The following is a 21,889-nucleotide window of genomic DNA, read 5'->3' as shown; positions in this document are numbered from 1 at the left end:
GCACACAAAGAAGAAGGGGCAAAAACCTATTATAATAACACACACATACATACAAGCACACACACAAACTAAATCTTACTCTGTGTGTGCGTGTGCGCGTGTGCGTGTGCGTGTGTGCGTGTGTGTGTGTGTGTGTGTTGAGCGGGTGGGTCAATGTTATTGGTAGTGTTGAGTTGCTAATGAAACCGATTCCCAGTGTGACAGGAATAAACAAGGCAGACTTGGACCGTGCTGTGAAGAAGTCCAGAGCGCAAAGAGGAACCAGGGTTGTTTGTTTTCAGCGTGTGTGTGTTTCTTCATGCTGCTGGGTCTGTTTGTATTCAAACCATTTGTCTAAACCTTCGACCGTCAGCTGGAGGCGGTTACTCCACCCGCCTCATATGGAGACGAGAGAAACACAAGCAGACGAGGTTGGAGAAGCGGCGTGAGAGCCAGGCGGGCGTGAGAGCCAGGAGGGTGTGAGAGCCAGGAGGGTGTGAGGCGAGGGCGCAGCCTCCTCCTCGGCTGTTAGAGACAGAGTCTGTGAGTGAGGATCAGCGGGGAAGGAGCTCCTACCTGACCCCTGATGTCAATGTCAGCATATTTGTTCAGCAGAGCGCGAACAATCTCCACATGACCTCCCCTCACTGCTCCGATCAGCACCGTCTCACCACTCTGAGGGAGGGAGGGGGAGAGGGAGAGAGGGAGAGAGAGAGAGGGAGGGGAGAGAGAGAGAGAGAGAGAGAGAGAGAGAGAGAGAGAGAGAGAGAGAGAGAGAGAGTTTATCAGTGCATCATCATGCATTGCTACTGCAAAGGCTTGGCTGCATAGGTCTTGGTAAAATGGCTTTGAGCTGGTTTAAAAACTATCTATCTGAAAGAACTCAGTGTGTTTCAGTAGAAGATTATACCTCAGCTGCTCTTACTGTAAACAAAGGTGTTCCACAAGGTTCTATTTTGGCCCCCGTCTTATTTTCCATCTTTATAAATGAACTAGGAAATGGGATAAACCCAGCACATTTTCATTTATACGCCGATGATACAGTTGTTTACACAGTGGCTTCCTCTTTAACTCAGGCCATAGAGCTTCTACATGATGCTTTTAATACACTACAACACTCCTTGCTAAGGCTAAGACTGGTCCTTAATGCAAAAAAGACCAAGTACATGACCTTCTCTCGCTCTCGAGCTAATACAGCTGTCCCCCCGATTCTGACACTGGAAGGGACATGCCTTGACAAAGTAGCATCCTATAAATATCTGGGCATATGGATTGATGAAAAGATGGCCTTTGATGTTCATATTGGGAACCTACTGAGAAAACTTAGACCTAAACTGGGCTTTTTCTTCCGGTTAAAGAAATGTTTCCCATCTGAAGCCAGGAAGAGAATTGTGCAGAGTTCCTTTCTGCCTGTATTAGACTATGGCGATGTAATCTATATGCATGCTCCTTCCTCCCTGCTTAAAAAGCTGGATTCTGCGTACCATACTGCCATACGTTTTGTAACGGGTGCAGGCTCTCGCACCCACCAATGCACTTTGTATCAGTCATTAGGATGGTCCTCTCTGTACCAAAGAAGACAATCACACATGTTGATTTTTATCCTTAAGTCATTGCTAGGTAAGCTGCCCTTATATATCTCCAGACTTCTGTCCTTTTATACTTGCTTTTTTAATACCAGACGAGCAGCAAATGGTATGCTGTTAAATGTTCCTTTGATGCAGTCAGAGCTTGGTAAAGCTGCATTCTCCCACTATGCTCCCTTTTTATGGAATACGCTGCAAGTGAAACTTTGTCTACAGGCACTTCCTACTGTGAATGCTTTTAAAGGTATGCTACGATTAGCCCTTTATGAAACATGTAACTGTTTTACCTGATGCTATTGTTGATGTGATTATGCTCCTTGCCACTGCACAAATGACCCTCTGTATTTATATTTGAATTGTATGTTTTTTGTTTAATGCCCTGTTTTATGTTGAAACTTGTTGTGTGTTGGTCAGGACTCCCTGGAAGAAGAGATCTTGTATCTCAATGGGACATTCCTGGATAAATAAAGGATAAATAAATCAGCGAAATAGCAAGACATTTACCAACACTATTCTCTCTTTCTAACACACATGCCACAAACACACTATCTCTCCCTCTCTGTTTTTCTTACCATCACACACACACAACCCCGTCTCTCTACACATCAACTTGTACACACATATACATACACACAGCAGTCTACGTCATTATCCAGATATCTCTGTAAATCATATCTATAATTCCACATATCTCTGTAATTCATATTATGTAAGTCAATGCTCCACTTGTTTTGTCTACTCTGCTGTATAAATACTTTGATAGCTCACCATTCTACAGAGATCTAGGCTACAGGGCCAGTGCTGGAGCCTAGGTCTCTCCATGTTGCAACATGTCAATCTGTCAGTAAACTCTATCCTATCAAAGACTCTGTTGTCCGCCTCCGTGAATAATATCTGGTCAAATTATTGTATTGAGGGTGAGTCAACACAGCCAAGTAAGTAGCCTAAGAATAAGTAACGCACAGAAGAGGAATAAAGTAGCTTACAAATGAAGAACTTTATTTAGGCTCTTCATACTGTAAATAAAGACGAAGAACCACGTCTCTTCACTTCCAACAAGAGTCAATATTGTTGTATGCAACTACACAGACTTATCATACCGTCTGCTGATAACAGCCATCCTACAAGGTTCCCTAGGGGGTGAAGGTTCAGAGGTGATGGCCCTGGGGGCGGCTGACCTTACCCTGTCTGGGATGTTGACGTAGGTGCCGGCGTCCAGCAGGTCCTGGACGATCTCGGTGTGTCCCTCCTTGGCGGCGATGGCCAGGGCCGTGTTGCCGTCCTTGTCCGTCATGTTGACATTGGGGTTCCTCTTCAGGAGCTCCTTCACCACCTCGGTGAAACCGCCCTTCACAGCCACGATCAGAGCCGTCATGGAGTTCTGAGAGCACAGAGGCAAGATTTACCCTTTTAAAAAAAGACGACCAGAGCCGTCATGGAGTTCTGAGAGCACAAATGCAAAACTTACCCTTTAAAAAACCACTAGTTCATTAAAAGGGATATTTCACTTTAGTAGAAGATTTCAATAAAGCAGGCAATTCTGAATCAAAGGTACACCTGACCGACAGGCCCCAGGTGGTCAGGGTGGGTGGACACACCTCCAACTCCCATTACCCTGGAGGTGCAAATCCAGAGCCTGCAGAATAATGAAGGACCCTCACCACCCCAACAACAGCCTGTTCAAGCTGCTGCGGTCAGGCAAGCGCAAGAACAGAGAGACTCAGACTCAGCTTCTTCCCCCAGGACATCAGAACACTGATCTCTCCGCACACCACCCACGCACGCACGCACGCACGCACGCGCACACACACACACACACACACACACACACACACACACACACACACACACACACACACACACACACACACACACACACACACACACACACACACACACACACACACACACACACACACACACACACACACACACACACACACACACACACACACACACACACACACACACACAAAAGGTAACTTTAAAAACATAACTGTATATTATTGTATATAGTACTCATTACCTTTATTTCTTAAGCTTAGCATTGTATTGTATTCTTATTACTTTTTATCATGTCTATTTTATTATCTATTCCATTTTATTATTCCATTTTATTATTTGTATTTTTGCACAATCAAGGTGGGCATGGCCACCTTCATTTCACTACATGTCTTGTGTATGTATGTGACAAATAAATCTCTGGAATCTTGAAAATGTTTGTTTTGCATTTGATGTGTCTTTAGAGATGTATGACCTTTGGAAAATAAAAGCAGATCCAGTCAATGTGTTGTAGGTTTGAGTGTGCTGTATATCTTTGTTGTAGGTTTGAGTGTGCTGTATATCTTTGTTGTAGGTTTGAGTGTGCTGTATATCTTTGTTGTAGGTTTGAGTGTGCTGTATGTCTTTGTTGTAGGTTTGAGTGTGCTGTATGTCTTTGTTGTAGGTTTGAGTGTGCTGTATATCTTTGTTGTAGGTTTGAGTGTGCTGTATATCTTTGTTGTAGGTTTGAGTGTGCTGTATATCTTTGTTGTAGGTTTGAGTGTGCTGTATATCTTTGCCTTGCATGGAATGTTCGGGGAGTGGTTACCATGGTTACCCGCTGCCTTGCTGGAAGAAAGTAGATGGTAGATGACTTTAGATGATTCTACTGAAGTGAAATATCCCTTTAACTGTTGAGTGAAACAATATGACCTAAACAATGTACAAAGTCCACACAGTTATTTCATGCTCTCATATATAATTTACAGATTATGCCAGTTTCTGTTTTTCACTGAAACAATGGACTGACCCTGGAGGACAGTGTTGGATTATGCGTGACACTGCAGGTGTCATTTCTATTGAAAACTTCATAAGACTGAACGTAGAGAAGAGCTATGGTGTGTACAGATCTATGGTGTACTTACAGCTCCTTCCTGGTCCACATCTGCTCCATTGGCCAGCAGGTGCATCACACTGTCGTAGTGACCCTTCCTGGCTGCCCAGATCAGAGGAGTGGTGCCATACTGAGGAGGAGAGGAGGAGAGGGGGAGGAGAGGAGGAGAAGAAATAGAATAACATAGTGTAAAATTAATGGCTGCATTTCTATAGCACTTTTCTAGTGCTAGTACTACTTAAAGTGCTTTGCAATGGAATTCAGTAAGGGTGGCCCCACCGGGAATCGAACCCCTAAAAAGGCGATTATATACTCTAAACTGACACGTACGCCCACACAGCTGCAGACACGGCTGCGCGTGCGGCTCTGTTTAAGGTACATTTTTGGTGTCTGTAGTGTACGTGATCCACACATGCACACTAGGATCACACTCCATATCCATGGGGGTATCCGCGGGGTCACAAAAATCTGGGAGGCATGCGGACACCCGTGCGGACGTCCGCGTTGACAAGAGCAGTGACAAAATGTACTAAAATTACATCACGCATACCAACACGCACCCGCGGAAACTATCATTTGGCCTTAACACTGGCAGTCCTCGTTGAGCTGCACAGGACCACATGTGAGCCTATCGCGTGAACATAGTGTGTGAGCCTAGTGTGTGAACCTATCGTGTGAACATAGTGTGTGAGCCTACCGTGTGAACCTAGCGTGTGAACCTAGTGTGTGAACCTAGCGTGTGGGCCTAGCATGTGAACCTAGTGTGTGAACCTAGTGTGTGAACCTACCGTGTGAAACTCGCAGTGTGTCTGAACTAGCATCACGTTGCTGCTCTGGAGTATTAGTTACCTTGTCTGAGCAGTGTGTCTGAACTAGCATCACATTGCTGCTCTGGAGTGTTAGTTACCTTGTCTGAGCAGTTGACCTTGGCCCCGTGCTGCAGCAGGAGGTGGACAATCTCACCGTGGCCTCTGCCAGCCGCCCAGATGATGGGGTAGACACTGTACTGTTGGGACAAAGGACAGGGTTAAACACACGCTGATAACCATGCCAGGCCCCAGGGTGCACTTTGCATAAAGCTACCTCAACCTACCAAGAACCACGGATTAAGAGGCACAGTGTTACTGCCAGCACAATGTGCAGTGTTGTAGTTGTGTTCAGGCTTTTTCTAACCATGAATTGAGCAGATGCTTTTGATGGCATGAATGGGTTTCCTGTCCGACGGCAAGAGGCTCTTGGAATTGCATCTTGTGCTCAAGCTTGTACTTTGGCAAACCCACTGAGTCCCCATCTTAAAAAGGGGCACTTCACCAAACGACAATGCTGTTTGATGTTGCACATCATCTCACACACACATACAAAAACTCTGAACGTTTTTGCACACGTTTGCATTTAGTTTGCTATTTGGAGTGAGTGAGTTTGAATATGGCCATGAGTGATGCTATTTTTATGATGAATGTGTTCTTTCTTCCTGGTGGGATAATACAGTTTGACTTGACTCCACTCTGGTGTGCCGTACCTGACCGGTGATGTTAGGATTGGCTCCTTTCTCCATAAGTAGCTGGGCCACTAACGTACGGCCCTTGTATGCAGCCCACATGAGAGCACTCCAGCCTCCCTATGTAGGAGACAGAATATAGAATGAATGAATAGAATACAGCTTCTACAGGCGACCCATGACAGCACCCCCCTCTCCATCAAACAGGCAGAGAATAACAGATCTTAGAAGAATGAACATTACCTACGTAGCTGCATTCTTTAGGAATGACAACACACACACACACACACACACACACACACAGACACAGACACACACACACAAAAGTGTGCTATTCATAGAGTGACACTGTCTCCAGTGGAAGGTACATAGTGGTGTTTGTTGTAATCCATGCGGTCATTACAGACTTTCAGACTGTGACCCATACAGTGTGTAGACACATGCCACACTACTACGACTCATCTGAGGACATGACTCACTTCTGAGTCCTAGAGGTAGAATCACGCACGGTGGTTGAGAAAATGTTCCAAGATAAACTCTGAAGCATGATTAGTGAATTAAATATAAAGTAGACTACTGCTGGTCACTGTTGTATCTTTGACCAAGGTGAAAGCATTCAAGCCAGAATGCCAGGGGGGATTCTAGATGAAAAGCCAAGCAACAGCAGAGAGAGTACTTTTTCACTTAATTGTCCTAGTTACTATAATCTCTGTTCAACAGCAATAGGCTATTGGAATTGCATATTGTGCACAAACTGCTACATCACAAAATGTAATTTAGACAAGTAGAAAGATCGGCAACAATTGGTCAACTTTGTTTATGTCAAACCACCCTCGCTGCGAAGTGGGTATTATGATCACGCCCATCTTGCGTTTCTGTCCACACCAGTTCCTATAGTTCTCATCCAATCTGGATAAAGCTTTGCACATGGTTGACAGCAGGCCAATGACCTGATTTCTAAAGTAATTTATTTTAATTAATGTCCACCTGTGTCCATTGAAATCAACATGGACGTGGGGTTCAGCAGCACTTGTGCGTGGGGGTAGGCATCTCTCTCTGAGTGCCTTTTTTCTTTGCATATTGCAAAAACAAAACACTCAGAGATTTTCGAACAGGGTAAACTAGGATTTGTTTATCCGTTTCTCTTTTTGTTCTCTTTTTTTTATTATCTTTTGTATGCGTCAAATTAACAGATATATTTTAGTTTTTATTTTATTTAAAAAATATTTCATTCATTCACTCAGTCTGTAAATGGACAGAGTAGCTGCTGGCAGAGCTGTGTGGGGAGCTGGATGTGAAAGTGTTCTACTATTCAACCATATCATCCACTGAGGACGACCAGAGCTCCGGAAATGAGATTACCACAAAAAAAGGTTGCATCATGCTGAATGTAATGTAATTGAATGTTCTCTTCCCGTGTTAATGGATCGTTCACTTGGGGTCAGACAGAATTGTGGACTTCAGAACAGAACAGGAGGAGTATTGAGTGAAGAGAAAAACAGCAACACAGCATGGCTTCCCTGCCTTTAGCTAGGACTAGAGGGGTCGCGAGATGATTTCCAGAATGTATTGATTTCATAGAGGGAGCCGCATGTGATTGGTGGAGGCGGGAGCCTTACAAAAAACTGTTGTTGCTAATCATTGACACATGCTAGCCTGTAATAATCCCCCCCAGAAAAATCTACTTTGCATTTGATATATTGCAAATATATGCCATCACACACACTGGCATTTAAAGTAGAGATGTTCCGATACCATTTTTTCCTTCGCGATCCGATTCCGATACCTAAGCTTTGGGTATCGGCCGATACCGATACTGATCCGATACCAGTGCATACATTAAAAAATATATATATTATATAAATTATAAAACTTTTTTTATTAAATTTTTTTTTATACAGCTACTGTTTTATATATACTGTTTTTTAGTAATAACTATAAAGTAATGGTATTTATTCAACAACAGGTGATTGTATAGATTAGTATTAGTATCAGTAATTGAAAACTATCTCAATGAGTTCACCCACGGAAAGGTTGTTGGCACATTAGTTCCACACAGACATTATTCGTTGCTGCACTTGCTTCCACAAGGCTCCGTTTAAGTAGCAGAGGCTCTGTTCGTTGTGATTTTTTTTTTCTTGCTTTTTTCCCGGCTCTTTTTTGAGGGCACTCCACCCCCCCCCCCCACCCCCCCCCTCTTCGGGGGACAACTTTATTATTTATTATACGTTTTAACTATTTACAGTACAAAATTCAATAAAAAGTGTAGTAAAATAAGAAAAATATCAGACTAGACATTGACAAACAAATTACAACTAAGGACAATGAAGGACAACAACGAATACACATGACAAGGGAAAGGGGGGGGGGCAGAGAGGGGAGTAAGTAAAGTAGCGGGTGAGGAGGGGGATTGAGAGAAGGGTGGGTTATGGAGTGGATGGCTCACAGGTCAATCTCCTATGATTAGGAGCCTAGATTATCCACAAGCAATTCCCAGATGTTATTAAATTGTGAGACTTCGATGTGATCCACGGTTGAGATTGTTTCCTGTGATATGTAATTTGAGAGAAGGCCCAACCATTGCCCAGTATTCAAATTTTTTCTTGTCTTCCAGTTTAACACTTTCTATGCCACGAGGTGGCGCCAGAGTTAGCGCTTGAATGCCACCATCGGCGCCAATGTTATCGTTAATATCGCCTAATATATGTTTTAAATTATGGCTATGTGTCTAATCTGCTCGTCGCTTATCAAAGAATCCTTTTCCAGTCAGTGCTGTCAAGGCAGATTGGTTTTTATCGCTTCATTTCCGTTTGAGAGCATTTTGAAAAGCACCCGTTTTGGGTAAAAAACAGTCCATTCTGGGGCATTCTATGATAATCGTCTTTTACTGGAATATTCCAGAACGTTGATATTTGTCAGCCTATTTATGAATCGTTTTCAAATAAACGCTAGATGATCAATATTATACATACACGCACGCCCATTCGAGCCGCGCACGGATAATCGCCGTGTTCATTTCCTCTTGGATTTCATTTCACAAAACAGCTTATATCTTCATCAAAATGAGTCTGATTATCCTAACACTGATAACATAGATTCCTTACCTGACATCAGATGGTATCCAACTGGTATATTCCAATTCCTGATCACCATTCGAAAAAAACGATAAGTGTATAGATCCAACGTGATACAGTAGCACACATGATTCCGCGGGGCTCAGAGCCCCCTGAATGAACTCTGGTACTCCGGCTGCATGGGTGGACTGGAAAATGTGGAGTACAGGATTTTTTCCCCATCCATTTTCATTGAGTCCATTCCAAAATCCCTTATGTCATCTGGGAGACGATAGGGGGCGCTTTTTTCCACATCTGAAAGCCGGCGGCACTCGGGTATACTATGGTAGGCTTGCGTGATGCAATATGATTTCAGATCACAAAAAAAAAAAAAAATCCGAGAAATCACGTGAGTGGTTTTCAACGAGATATTAATAATTCCGAGAAAACTCGTGAGTGGCATAGAAGTGTTAAGAGGATAGTTTTCTTGGCAACAGCTAGAGAAACGAGTAGGGGTTTGGTGTTCTGGACTAATAAATGTGATTTTTAATGCAAAATAAATATTCGACATTCTCTTTTGAGACTCCGCCTCAGACTCTTATCATTTGGCACTAAAAGCTAAACATTGTCACCGATATGGCTGTCCGCAACATGTCATTAATTGTGTACGCGAGGTGGTTGATCAGTGACGACGTTAACGTGAGCTAGGTTAGCTAGTATGAGCTACCGGTAGATGGAAAGACTAACGTTACTGGTGAAAATGTGATTTACCTTGGAATACTCCTTTGCCAACTTGCTGTACTTTGGTAGGCAGGTCTGCAGCCATTATTGCTGGATTATGAATAGCCCCAACTTTAGCCAAGGTAACGTTAAAGCTAAAACTTTAACGTTAGTTAACGCTAGATTTCGGTTAGCTGTTCAATGCTAATAACACCACCAAGCGAACCCATCAGAGCTCCCCGTCAACAGCGCTCTGTCGGGACAATGGCATGAAAGTATCTGCTGTTAAAATGACAAATGCCATTGACACTTTAATTCACGGTCGGTTAAACACGTTTGTTTTATAATGCTCACTCAGCAGACCGCAGTGTTGTTGATAAATCACGTCATATGGTATCGGAGCGCAGAATTAGAGGGTACTCGCCGATACCGATACCAGCATTTTAGGCAGTATCGGCGGCATTTCCGATACTGGTATCGGTGTCGGAACAACTAGAATTATAAAATTAATATGTGGTGTTATGATCAGGGCTGAAGTTGAATAAAAGATTGTATTTTTTTCAATCTGACATTACAAAAAAACAGAAAATCCATCAAAATCAGTGTTGTTGCTAATCATACATACGCTAGCCTGTTTTTTAACAATAAGTTGTGATGCCATCACAAACACTGGCATTTAAAGGGTACAAATAAAAAAATTCCTGCACCAGAATGCAGGAAATGAAGTCTTTGTAACAGAAAATTTCCTGGTGGGGGACCCCCAAACCCCCTGCTTAAAAAGTGGCCTGACTGGGGCTATATTTTGCACTATATTTCCTGGCCTGAATGATTTCCCCAGTCCGGCCCTGGTTAAAAGCCTCCAATGCTTATTAGTGTGTGTGCGCGTTTGAACGTTTGCATGTTTCAACCATACATTTCCATTTATAATTATTTTTTCTTTAAATAAAGATTTTTTAGTTTTTTTCTTTTTTTTACCTCCTATAATATTGGGGGTCGCGGCTCTCTGACACCGTTATTTGGGGGTTGAGGCCTGAAAAGTTTAAAATTAAGAAAAAAATTAAGAAAATGTAAAAAAAAATTATAAAATTATAATTTTTTTTTATCTCGAAGCTTCAAATTAAAATCGAATCTCGGCCCCGAAGCTTCGAATTCCAAAAACAAATTCGAAGGTCAGCCCTAATATTAGGACATGACAAGTGCATGACAGTAAGGTTAGATATTTTTTTTAGATATTTTTTTTCATTTCAGATAATGGTTGAAGAAGTGCGTCTTTAGTCGACGCCCGAAAGGTTGGATGGGTTTCGGCTGTCCTAACTGTGGTGGGCAGTTCGTTCCACCATTGTGGGGCAAGGACTGAGAAAAGGCAAACTTTCTTCCGTCCAAGATGCAAAAAAGGGATAATTTTTTCATGCATATGTTCACGCATTATCCCATGGTGAATATAAGTATAATTTCAGAGTCATCCGGGATCATTCCTGGGAAGCGAGTAATAGGGCACAACGTGAATTCTACTATAATCATTGGCTTTTCTTGCCTGGACACGCTACTATTTCCAAATCAAATGTACAATGGGGGAAATAAGTATTGGACACATCAACATTTTGTTCAGTAAATGTATTTCCAATGAGCGTATTCAAGCGAAATTTGCACCAGACGTTTGTATTAACTCAAGAAATCCAGACAAGAAATCTAAACATTAAAGTCCATATGTAAATAAAGTTATGTGTAATAAAGTGGAATGAAACAGCAAAAAAGTATTGGACACACTAAGAAAAAGCAGTACACCACAGCAAGGAAAGGCAAGGAACTAGCTGAAAACCAAAACTAATTAGGAGGCAACTCTACCTCCTATCTGTGCTAATAATGTCAACTGACAAATGATGGGTAAAAGCAAAGAGCTCTCAAGACCTTCACAAACAGATTGTTGCAAATCATGAAAATAGAATTGGCTAAAGATGTATTTCACAACTTCAGAATCTTCCAGTAAGCACCATTGGGGGCATTATCCATAAGTGGAAGCAACATCACTCCATCATCAACCAGCCATGCACAGGTGCTCCTCGCAACATTTCTGATCAGGGAGTCAGAAGGATACTTAGAAGAGTAGCCAGAGAGCCATGGACCACTAGTAAAGAGCTCCAGAAAGACTTGGAGGCAGCAGGTACAACTGTGACAGAAAGGACCATAGGCAATGCACTCCACCGCCATGGCCTGTGCGCGCTCAGCCCGCAAGACTCCACTACTGAAAAAAAAGACATGTTGAAGCTTGTTTAAAGTTTGCAACATTTGGACAAGCCAGTGAATTACTGGGAGCATGTACTCTGGTCAGATGAGACCAAAATGTTACTTTCTGGCTGTCACACAACACCATGTTTGGAGGAGAAATGGCACTGCACATTACCCGAATAACACTACCAAACATTATGTCATTACAAACAAAAGCTTCTCCACTAAGTATTGAATTAATTTCAGTTAGTGTGTTCAATACTTTTTTCCTATGTCATTCCACTTTATTACACATAACTTTATTTAGTTATGGACTTTAATGTTTAGATTTTTTGTCTGGATTCCCTGAGTTAATACCAAAGTCTGGTGAACATTGGAAATATATTTACGGGACAAAATGCTGATGTGTTCAATACTTATTTCCCCCATTGTATATAATAGGTATTATGTTTCATCATGAATGCATGAAAGGGGGGGGGGGGTAGTTTCTGATGCTTTTATGGCCAGTAACGGCATTCGTGTTGAACACTACAGAAGCCGATCAGCTGGATGGATATGAAAACATTGTTTGATCAAGCTGAAATTGATGTCAGATAGTCCTTACCTGTGGAGTCCTTGAAGCGTCTTTACGCGTGGATTGTGGATGTGAATTACGAGGAATCTGAATCTGTGGATTGTTGAATTGTATCACTGTCACACGTTATTGTGATATTGTAACTGGGATTAAAATGTCTGATGAGGAGATGCGCTGTTTGACGGACTTGATGACGTGGACGTGGGAAAAGTGAATGAGCAATTGCAAGAGGGTGATTAACATGACTGGTATAAACCAAAGGTTAATCAATTCAATGCATTTATGGATGATGTCCGAAACAGATTAAAACCTGATTAATAGTGAAACTGTTAATAGCCTCCAATGCTTATTAGTGCGTCCAAACGTTTGCATGTTTCAACCACCTCCTATAATAGTGGGGTTCGCTGCTCTCTGACACCGTTATTTCGGGGGTCGCGGCTTGAAAACTTTGGGAACCCCTAATCTACACATACATGTACTTATATAGTACATGATACCTAATATCCTCATAAGTATCTATTAATTCGTATCAATTAGATACTCTTTGGGCTTGTTTTTATGTACTTATTCGGAAAGAGTTGAAATAATTATTTTCGCTAGCAAGATCTCATTCGAGTATTCATTCCATTAAGCCTACTGCCAGCAGGCAGATTTAAAGAAATAGAATCTGATTGATTTGGGTAATGGACAGAATACAACACAAAAGAAAAGGAAATGGAATGGAATTTCCTGCACATACTTTCCTCACCTTCATTGAGTTCCTTACCCCGACCCCCCCCCACCCTCACCATGTCTCTGTGTTCCAGGTTGGCATTGTTATCCAGCAGCTCCCCCCCCCCGCCCCATCACCCGCCCTCCCTCCTCTCACCATGTCTCGGTGTTCCAGGTTGGCGTTGTTCTCCAGCAGCTCCTTCACCACGTCTATGTGTCCCTCCTTGGCTGCCGTGATCAGCGCCGTCCAGCAGTCCTGTACATACAACCACACCGCATACAGAACACAACACGGTTACCACGGGGACAACTCCAAGAAGAAACTCCACCGTCCATCGGTTAACTTGCCAATCAGAAGCGCTGCATGTGGACGGCGCTCCACTCTACCTACCAGCTGGTCATACCAGGTGCTCATGGGAGTAGGCGGCACACACACACACACACACAGAGAGAGACGTATCAGACAGAAGATAAAAGACGGAGAGAAAGTGAGCGTGTCTCTTCTCTTGTCTCCCTCTAGGATAGTGAGCGTTGAAGTGAGCGTGTGTCGGAATGGGCAGCATAATGGCAGGTTACGAAAGTGAAGTTGTAATAAGAGGTGTGGTGTGGCGTGGACACACGTGTGTGTGTGTGTGTGTGTGTGTGTGTGTGTGTGTGTGTGTGTGTGTGTGTGTGTGTGTGTGTGTGTGTGTGTGTGTGTGTGTGTGTGTGTGTGTGTGTGTGTGTGTGTGTGTGTGTGTGTGTGTGTGTGTGTGTGCGCGCGCGCGTGTGTGCGCGCGCATGGGAGTGTGTGAAGGCCTGGGTGTTGAAGACGCTGGGTGTTGGCCAACAGGAGCCTCCTGTCATTTAGCTGCTCACACAAGCTAAGGTAAAGCATGTAATAGGCTGTCATTATGGCTCATGACGGCTCATAATGGCTGTGTACCAACCCACAATGTGGTGAGTTCAGCAAGATGGAACATCGAGGCCAACAGGTCAAGCAAGCTCTTCTACGTCTCCTGGCGTGGTTAGAAATGACCCACTTGTTTTCCACCTGGCCAGCTTTCTCTGTACCTTTGAGCCTATAGTCTTAAGTAACTCCCACATTGCCATGTGTACTATTGTTTGCAGGTGTTTTCTAGCGGTGGGAGTGGTGTGCATGTTTACCACGTCGTCTAGGTTAACGTTGGCTCCTCTCCTGATGAGCTCTTGGACGATGTCCACGCTCCCCTGCTCCGAGGCCACCATCAGGGGAGTTTGTCCGTTCTGAAGTAGGAAAGAGAAACAGAGAAGTATTTAACACACCAACACGTCTATCAATCACGCATGACTCCTAGCAAGAGCCACGAAGGACAAACATAACAAAGCCAGTGTCCATCGGAGAGGGTCGCTATCTGACTCACTTTTGTGTCGTTCTAAATCCTATGCTGGACATCGTTGTTGGCCTCAGGTCACCTCAAGTTTCAAGTTTCTTTAATAGTTGTCATACAGAAGTACAGAATACTTTCATACAAAATGCTTCTTACTGTTACGCTCCAGAGACTGTGCTAGACAAGATAGTATCAAATAACATAGTATAGCATGTAATTTAGAAGAAGAAAATGAGGTCAGTGTTCGGTATAGACATATGTACAATGTTCTGAGTTACCATATAATATACAATACTATGCAGTGTACTAATGTACAGTACTATATAGTGCAAAGCAGAAATGGGATGAGGTACAATTTAGGTACAATTTACAGTTCTCACTTCTTCACATAATGGTTATATGATCTTAAAAGAGTCTAAAATCCCAAACCCAATTGATAAACCCACCACACTGGCAAAGGTAGTGAGGAGAGGAACTAAAAACTGAAGTCTAGCCCAGTGTCTTACATAGGGTCACTATTTGACACTTTTGTGTCATTCTAAAACCTGTGCTAGTCACACAGCCTCATTATTGGCCTCTTCCTTTTTTTTGGTCACAATACGGTTGTTATGTGATCTGAGAGTCTTCCGTCTCCTACTTCAACATCCACGCAAAACCCGCCCCATCAGGCCTGGGAAGTTGACATGTCAAAATGTCTGGATCAATCAATATGTAAAACATCCTTCCACTCGACTGTGTAAATAAATATACTGATGTGGTTTGTTTAGGTTAAAAGGTGTGCTTGTTGTACGAGACAAAATTATTACTTTCATGGTTCTAGACCCAGCCATTTACTGCTGACAATGAAAATTCGCGCAAATGATACATTTTCGGATATCCCTTCAATCAGGACACAACAAGGAGTAGTTACTACTGACTCAAAAAAGATCAATGACACTTTTAGAGAATTGTATTCACAACTGTATAGCTTTTTTTTTTTTTTTTGGCTTTCAGTATTTTTCACCCATCCCAATTTAGTCGTTATGCCAATTCTCTTCCTGGTCATTGCGCACATTGTCCCACTGTCGGCCTGGGTAGGGTGTAGAACTACCACATGCCTCCTCCGATACATGTGGAGTCGCCAGACGCTTCTTTTCACTTGACAGCGAGGAGTTTCACTGGGGGAACGTAACGTGTGCAGAGGTTCGCACTATTTCCCCCAGATCCCCTCCCCGCTGAACAGGCGCCCCGACCGACCAGTAGGAGTCGCAGTTTACAACTACCAGGACACATACCCCACCGGCTTCCTACCCGCTATAGCCAATTGTGTTAGTAGGGACGACTGACCAAGCCGGAGGTACCGCTGACAGCTGGATTCGATCCCAGAGTCTCTGCGGTGGTAGGCGAGTGCTTAGTCCACTGCGCTACCCAGCCACCCACAACTGTATAGCTCAGAGGTCAACTTTGATCATTCCAAATTTGAAAAGTTTACTGGCAGGCTTAAAATACCAAGATTATCAGAGGAGGAGGCCAGGGAAATGAGGAGACCAATCACTCTTATAGGTAAGGCACCCGGCTGGGATGGGATTCCACCTGGGATTATACTTGGCATTCTGGGACCAGTTGGGCCCATTGTTGCTTGAAATTATTGAACACTCAGCAAGGGGGCGCCGATCCCCCTTCAGCGCCAGGTCTTTATTCAATGGATATAGTTTTAGAATGGCAAACTTGTGAGTCCTAAAACGATATTTTATATTATAGCTATGGATCTAATAACGCCGTCGACTGTCAGTGAGTTGCTTCTGGTCAACATGCAAAGCTACATCTAGACATTTATGACATACCAGATCTACAAATATACAGTACTGTTTGTGATACAAAAAGAGTCTAAAAAAAAAGAGTATATACATTTGCGGGGGAAGAAACTGTACATTGGAGGGGGTTGGGTTTGGACAATTACAGGGGCCAGTTTCGAAATGCAGTCTCCCGTAGGTGCTCTTTTAGAGAGGTTTTGAAGGTGGGTAGTGATTCACATTCCTTTACAGCTTTGGGTAGGGCGTTCCACATTGATGTGGCATAATTGCGAAACGTGTTTAGTCCCTTGTTTGAGCCAAATCTGGGTTTAACATGATTTGTGGAGCTCCCTCTGGTGTTGTGGTCGTGGTATTCACTGACCTTTGGGAAGTATTTTGACATGTACATGGGTACCTTAGTGGTGTAGTGTATCTTGTAGACCAGGCCGCCCATTGCAAGTTGCTGTACTCTGTCGTCTACTCTAAGCCATCCTAGGTTGTCAAAGTGGGCAGGGGTGAGGTGGGTTCTAGTAGTAAGGTCAAGCAGTAGTCTGACCAGTTTGTTTTGTGATGTTTGTAATTTTGTTTTTAGCGCCTTTGAGGTGCTTTGGTACCATGAGGGGCACGCATCTGATCAGCCTAACGCTGCAAACACACCACTGTCGAAGTGGCCTGCAGGCAGCGTTGCAAAACAAAGATTTGTAGCCTGATCGTTCACAACAGCAGCGATTCCCCCACGTGCCAGTCTGCTTCGCTGCTCTAATTAATCACAGGTAGAGCTGATATTTATCATGGGTTAAAAATCAAGAGCTTGGTAACTATTGGACATTTAAAATCCATGATTTTATACCATTCTGTCTCTGCTTGTACCCGTCTCGGTCAGAGAGAAAGTGTCTCTCTTCATTGTATCTCTCTATCACCTTGTGCTGTTCCTCTCTCCCTTCTCTCTGTCTCTCCACTCGCTGTCCCACAACCCCTCCCCTGTGTGTGTGTGTGTGTGTGTGTGTGTGTGTGTGTGTGTGTGTGTGTGTGTGTGTGTGTGTGTGTGTGTGTGTGTCTTTCTCTGCTTTCCCTCATCTTCTCCTATATTATTTCCAACGCACATCCTACCCTTCATCTGTACATTCACTGATATACAATTAACATATTAAAACCTTAATAACATGTTTGTTTATACAGTTTTAATGTTTTTTCTTATCTGGTATATGTCCGATTCACTTGCGGCCTCTCGCTGAGAATAGACCAGACGCCGAAACCAACGCTGCAGACCACGAGCCGGCCGTGTGAACCGTCAGATCTGTTAACAAGGTGCCAACAGGAAACTGGCTGCTGATCCCGGCGCCTCGGCGGCCATTTGGGGGGATTCCACATGCAGTGTGCCAGGCCTGTAAGCCTCTCTGAAAAGAGTCTGTGTTGTGATGCTTCGTGACTTACGTCGCTCCTGCCATCCACCTCTTTGAACTTCTCCAGGTGGGCCTTGATGGCCACCAGGTTCTCCTCCTCCACGTAGCTGAACAGACTCTGGACGGCCAGGGTGGCCATCTTCAGGGAGGTGGTGGTGTCCATGACTCTCTGCCGCTAACCGCCACCACACCACTGTGGAGGAAGGAGAGGAGGTTAGAGTATGGGCCTGGGTGGGGACACCCATGGTAGATAGCTGGTGTACATGGCTAGCTATGTTCCCCATAATATGCCACTATTGGGGGCTGAATAAGAGAAGAGAAGCTATAAAAGAGGTTAGCCTTCTCAAACTTTTTTATACCACAACCCCATTTTATACACACTTAATGTATTGCGTAATTCCAACGTGGAAATAAGGAATATCAAAATAAAGGCACACGTTGTTGAACTTGATCATGCATATTTATTAGAAAATGAAATTACAGCACTATGTTATCAATGAAATGAATGAATATTATCAACAAAAGCAAAATAATTGTTTCTGTATACACATTTATAAAATGAGGCATATTTAGCCAAAATATGTTGCCATAAAAAAAATGCGTTCAAGTTTCATTAATAGTTGTCATACAGAAGTACAGAATACTTTTATACAAAATGCTTCTTACTGTTACGCTCCAGAGACTGTGCTAGACAAGATAGTATGAAATAAAATAGTATAGCATGTAAAATAAAAGTACAAAAGGTCACAGTGTTCAGTATAGACATATGTACAATGTTCGATGCAGAATAGAAGTAACCGAGTTACCATACAATATACAATATTCTATGCAATGTACTAATTAGGGCTGGGCGATATGACGATATTATATAAATATCGGGTACAGTTCATTAACGATACACTTTTTAAACGTATCGTGGATATCGTGATGTTTTGCCAAAGAGGATTGTGTCGCGTCAATCTGGTCCACACACACTACTGCATCAAAGTTACTACTTATGATAACAAAGGCATTCGTTTTGTGGCATTAACGTTATATAGTTACACGTTCAATAATAACATCAGCGTATTTACATAGCAACGTCCGCGGTCGACCTAGATATAGCAAGCATTAGTCGTTCATATCTCAGCCCGTGCTGACTCAGTTGTGCCCATTCTGCGGTCTGTTGATAAAGTTTTCAATCAGACATGTATGGAAAGGCTTTTATTATAACATCCGTTGCAGTAAAATCATTATGCCTCCAGTCGTTTAGTCGTCCTGCGGAGCTAAAAGCTAAACGTCGGCCGCGGGGCGGGGGAGCTACCATTGTTGTCATTGAGCTCTCCAATGGCGGAAGTAAAAAATTAATACGCGCTTGCCGATTGGTGCTAAGTAGTGATGCACCGATGTGAAAATTGTGGCAGATACCGATAACCGATATTAATATTGCTGTTCTGGCCGATACCGATATTTACCAATGTCGATATATCTGTATAGAAAACACTTTTTTATGATAATCAAATAAAGAGCTATTTTCCAAAACGCAAAATTTTTCTTTTACTTTTGTAACTTATTTTCAGAAATTACTGATATTTTGAAACTATTTAAGGCCAAAACAGGTTAAAAAAAATTAATATCGGCCCTATCTTGATATCGGACCGATACCGATGTGTAAAAAAACGGCCATATCGGCCGATATTATATCGGCGGCCGATATATCGTGCATCACTAGTGCTAAGAACAGCAGGGCGGGTGCAAGCGGTGTGACATAATTGGCAGACTCGACTGTCAATCAAAATGATTCTGTTTGCCGTCTGAATGAATGAAAACGTTATTAACAGATTGCAGCATGGGTACAATACAGTACAGCTCAATACAACAACAGTGGACTGGAGGATTCAGACCAGAGAAAGACTTTCGTCTTGTTTACATCAGGGTCCCCCATTTTCAATTTATCATATTTCATATCTAAATCATATAATATCTCATTGCTAAATATATGCAATATATAATCTAATAATCTAAATCTAATATATAATATAAAAATGCTAAATGCATGGGTATTTTATTTTGTCTTTAATGTTAGCTTGCAAACTCAAATACTGTCTTGGTAAGCCTCATAATGAATTGTTTGGGGAAAAAAAGAAAAACATTGTGATGCGTATCGTGTATCGCCGAAAGGTCAGAAAATATCGTGATATCATATTTAGGCCATATCGCCCAGCCCTAGTACTAATATACAATACTATATAGTGCAGAGCAGAAATGGGATGAGGTACAATTTAGGTACAATTTACAGTAAGGTGTACGAGTTGTAGTGCAAATCCTTTACCAATAAATATAAAGTGTAAAGTGAGCACAGTCTCGATGTGCGCTTTGGCAGAGATCCACTTCTACTCTGAAAATTCAGCCTCACAGAGGTATGTTGATGCGAAGGGGACAAGCTTTCTCAGTGCAGCATTACACAACACTGTAGGGCTGACCCCTATTAATCGATTAGTCGACTAATCGGTCGAAAGGAGCCGTAATCGACTGGCCAACCTCTTAGTCGAATATAATTAAAAAAATATATATATCATTCTTTCCAAAAGAAAAGAGGCCTAGAAGCGTGGCTAACGCTAATGGCACGCATACCAGAGGCTAACTGCCTATGAAAACAGGCACAGAGGCACTGAAAGAGGATTTCACCCATCTAATGAACACACTAGACTAGACAAATATCAAGATGTATCCATCAGTGGACCAATTGCATGCTTTTGCTGAGGACAAGAAGCCTTCAGTCAACTCCTTCAGACATTAAGCTACAGATGATGGGCTTCAAATAATTCTTTGCAACATTCTGTTCCTACAAAAAGCCATCAAGCAGAGAAAATAGTATACCCCAAAATCTCCGCTGATTATCCTGGAGTGCCACTAACACAGTTTCCAGCTCATTATCAGCACATTTATCTGCCAATGGGTAGTTTTTGTCTGCAAGGCTAAATCTGCGCTTCTTCTCAGAGTTAAAAAAGGTGATTTAATACTCTGCCTCGAGATAGCCACCTCACTTCAGTCAGTGAGTTTGGATCTGTTTACCGCGCACAGGACGTACCAAAATGAACTGATTAAGACACTTGGACACTTGGACTAATTAATGCATTCAGTCATTTGGACGGAGTTGTTAAAACTCACTCCACTCAAACCAATAGAGTTATAATTCACTCTACTCAAAATCAAATTTAAATCGACGTGACTGGGGAAATGTTGCCAGTCAGTCAGCCAAAACAAATTCCTGGACGACTCCAAGGTCGAACTTTGAGCTGCTGGAGTCGAAGGCTCTCTTGGAGATAAGAGTGGCATGCGGCCCCCCCACCCCCAGCCCCCTCCCCCCACCCCCCCTCCTACGTGTATGGCCCAGCGCCTGTATGGCAGCTAACTCGTATGCGTGCTGGAGGGGGGAGCCAAGGCTGTCTCGTCAACCCCCACCCCCCAGCGCCAAACATGGCAGCGGTAATACGCATACGTCTGTCTCAAAGAGTCCTGCATGTATAACAAATGCGCATGTTGGTGAATTTATGACTGTGTGCCATTATTACTATCAATGTAATAATTGTGGAATATTACTATAATGAGCTGTATGTGTATGAACCAAGCATCCTTTGTGAAGCACTTTGGTTGACAACAAGTGTCATGTTTAAATGTGCTATATAAATAAATTTGATTGATTGATTGATTGAGTGTGGTATAGCAGCTGGTTATGTGCAGAGCCCATTTCCTCACGACCAACCGGCACCACTTCTGAGTCCAGGTTACACACAAAAGACCAGACCCCCCTCCCGCGATTATACATGCGCAGGATGTAGTGAGATGTGTATTTGGAATACTGTGTGTCGGCCTCCATTGATGAAGGGGCGAGACATGGCAAATACACACAGCTGCCAGGTGGAAAACTCGATCAGAGTTTTTAGTTTTTTTTTGCCAATGCGACCCCACTGTCACCTACCCGCAACTTGTAGTTTGAGAACCGCTGGCCTACATGATGAGGGGAGTAGGCGTCAACAGCACGCTATCGTATCAACAATGTCTTAGCAGCGTTTCCCACAGGAGACTGGGGTGAGTGAAATACAGGTAACTGAACAGCAGTTAACTGTTAAAAAAAAGTTATAATAATAAATTAATTAAATA

The 21,889-nt window shown here is 42.9% G+C and overlaps 1 protein-coding gene across 3 annotated transcripts in view; it reads right to left on the bottom strand.

Annotated features, from left to right (window-relative positions):
• The window catches only part of kidins220a (kinase D-interacting substrate 220a), a 128,180-nt gene that overhangs the window by 96,460 nt on the left and 9,831 nt on the right, over window positions 1–21,889 (bottom strand). For all 3 annotated transcript variants that reach the window (XM_084310617.1, XM_084310619.1, XM_084310618.1), the window contains exons 2-9: window positions 17,778–17,939; window positions 14,369–14,467; window positions 13,380–13,478; window positions 5,960–6,058; window positions 5,348–5,446; window positions 4,472–4,570; window positions 2,749–2,946; window positions 556–654 (exon numbers count right to left, since the gene is read on the bottom strand). In XM_084310617.1, the coding sequence (XP_084166743.1) occupies window positions 556–654; window positions 2,749–2,946; window positions 4,472–4,570; window positions 5,348–5,446; window positions 5,960–6,058; window positions 13,380–13,478; window positions 14,369–14,467; window positions 17,778–17,909 (924 nt within the window). In that variant the 5' untranslated portion in view covers window positions 17,910–17,939. The remainder of the gene's footprint in view (window positions 1–555; window positions 655–2,748; window positions 2,947–4,471; window positions 4,571–5,347; window positions 5,447–5,959; window positions 6,059–13,379; window positions 13,479–14,368; window positions 14,468–17,777; window positions 17,940–21,889) is intronic.

Source organism: Notolepis coatsorum (assembly GCF_963971535.1).
Source record: "Notolepis coatsorum genome assembly, chromosome: 3".
NCBI classification, from domain to species: Eukaryota; Metazoa; Chordata; class Actinopteri; order Aulopiformes; family Paralepididae; genus Notolepis; species Notolepis coatsorum.
The sequence above is the reverse complement of the archived record's forward strand: the minus strand, read 5'-3'. Positions and strand labels throughout refer to the sequence as shown.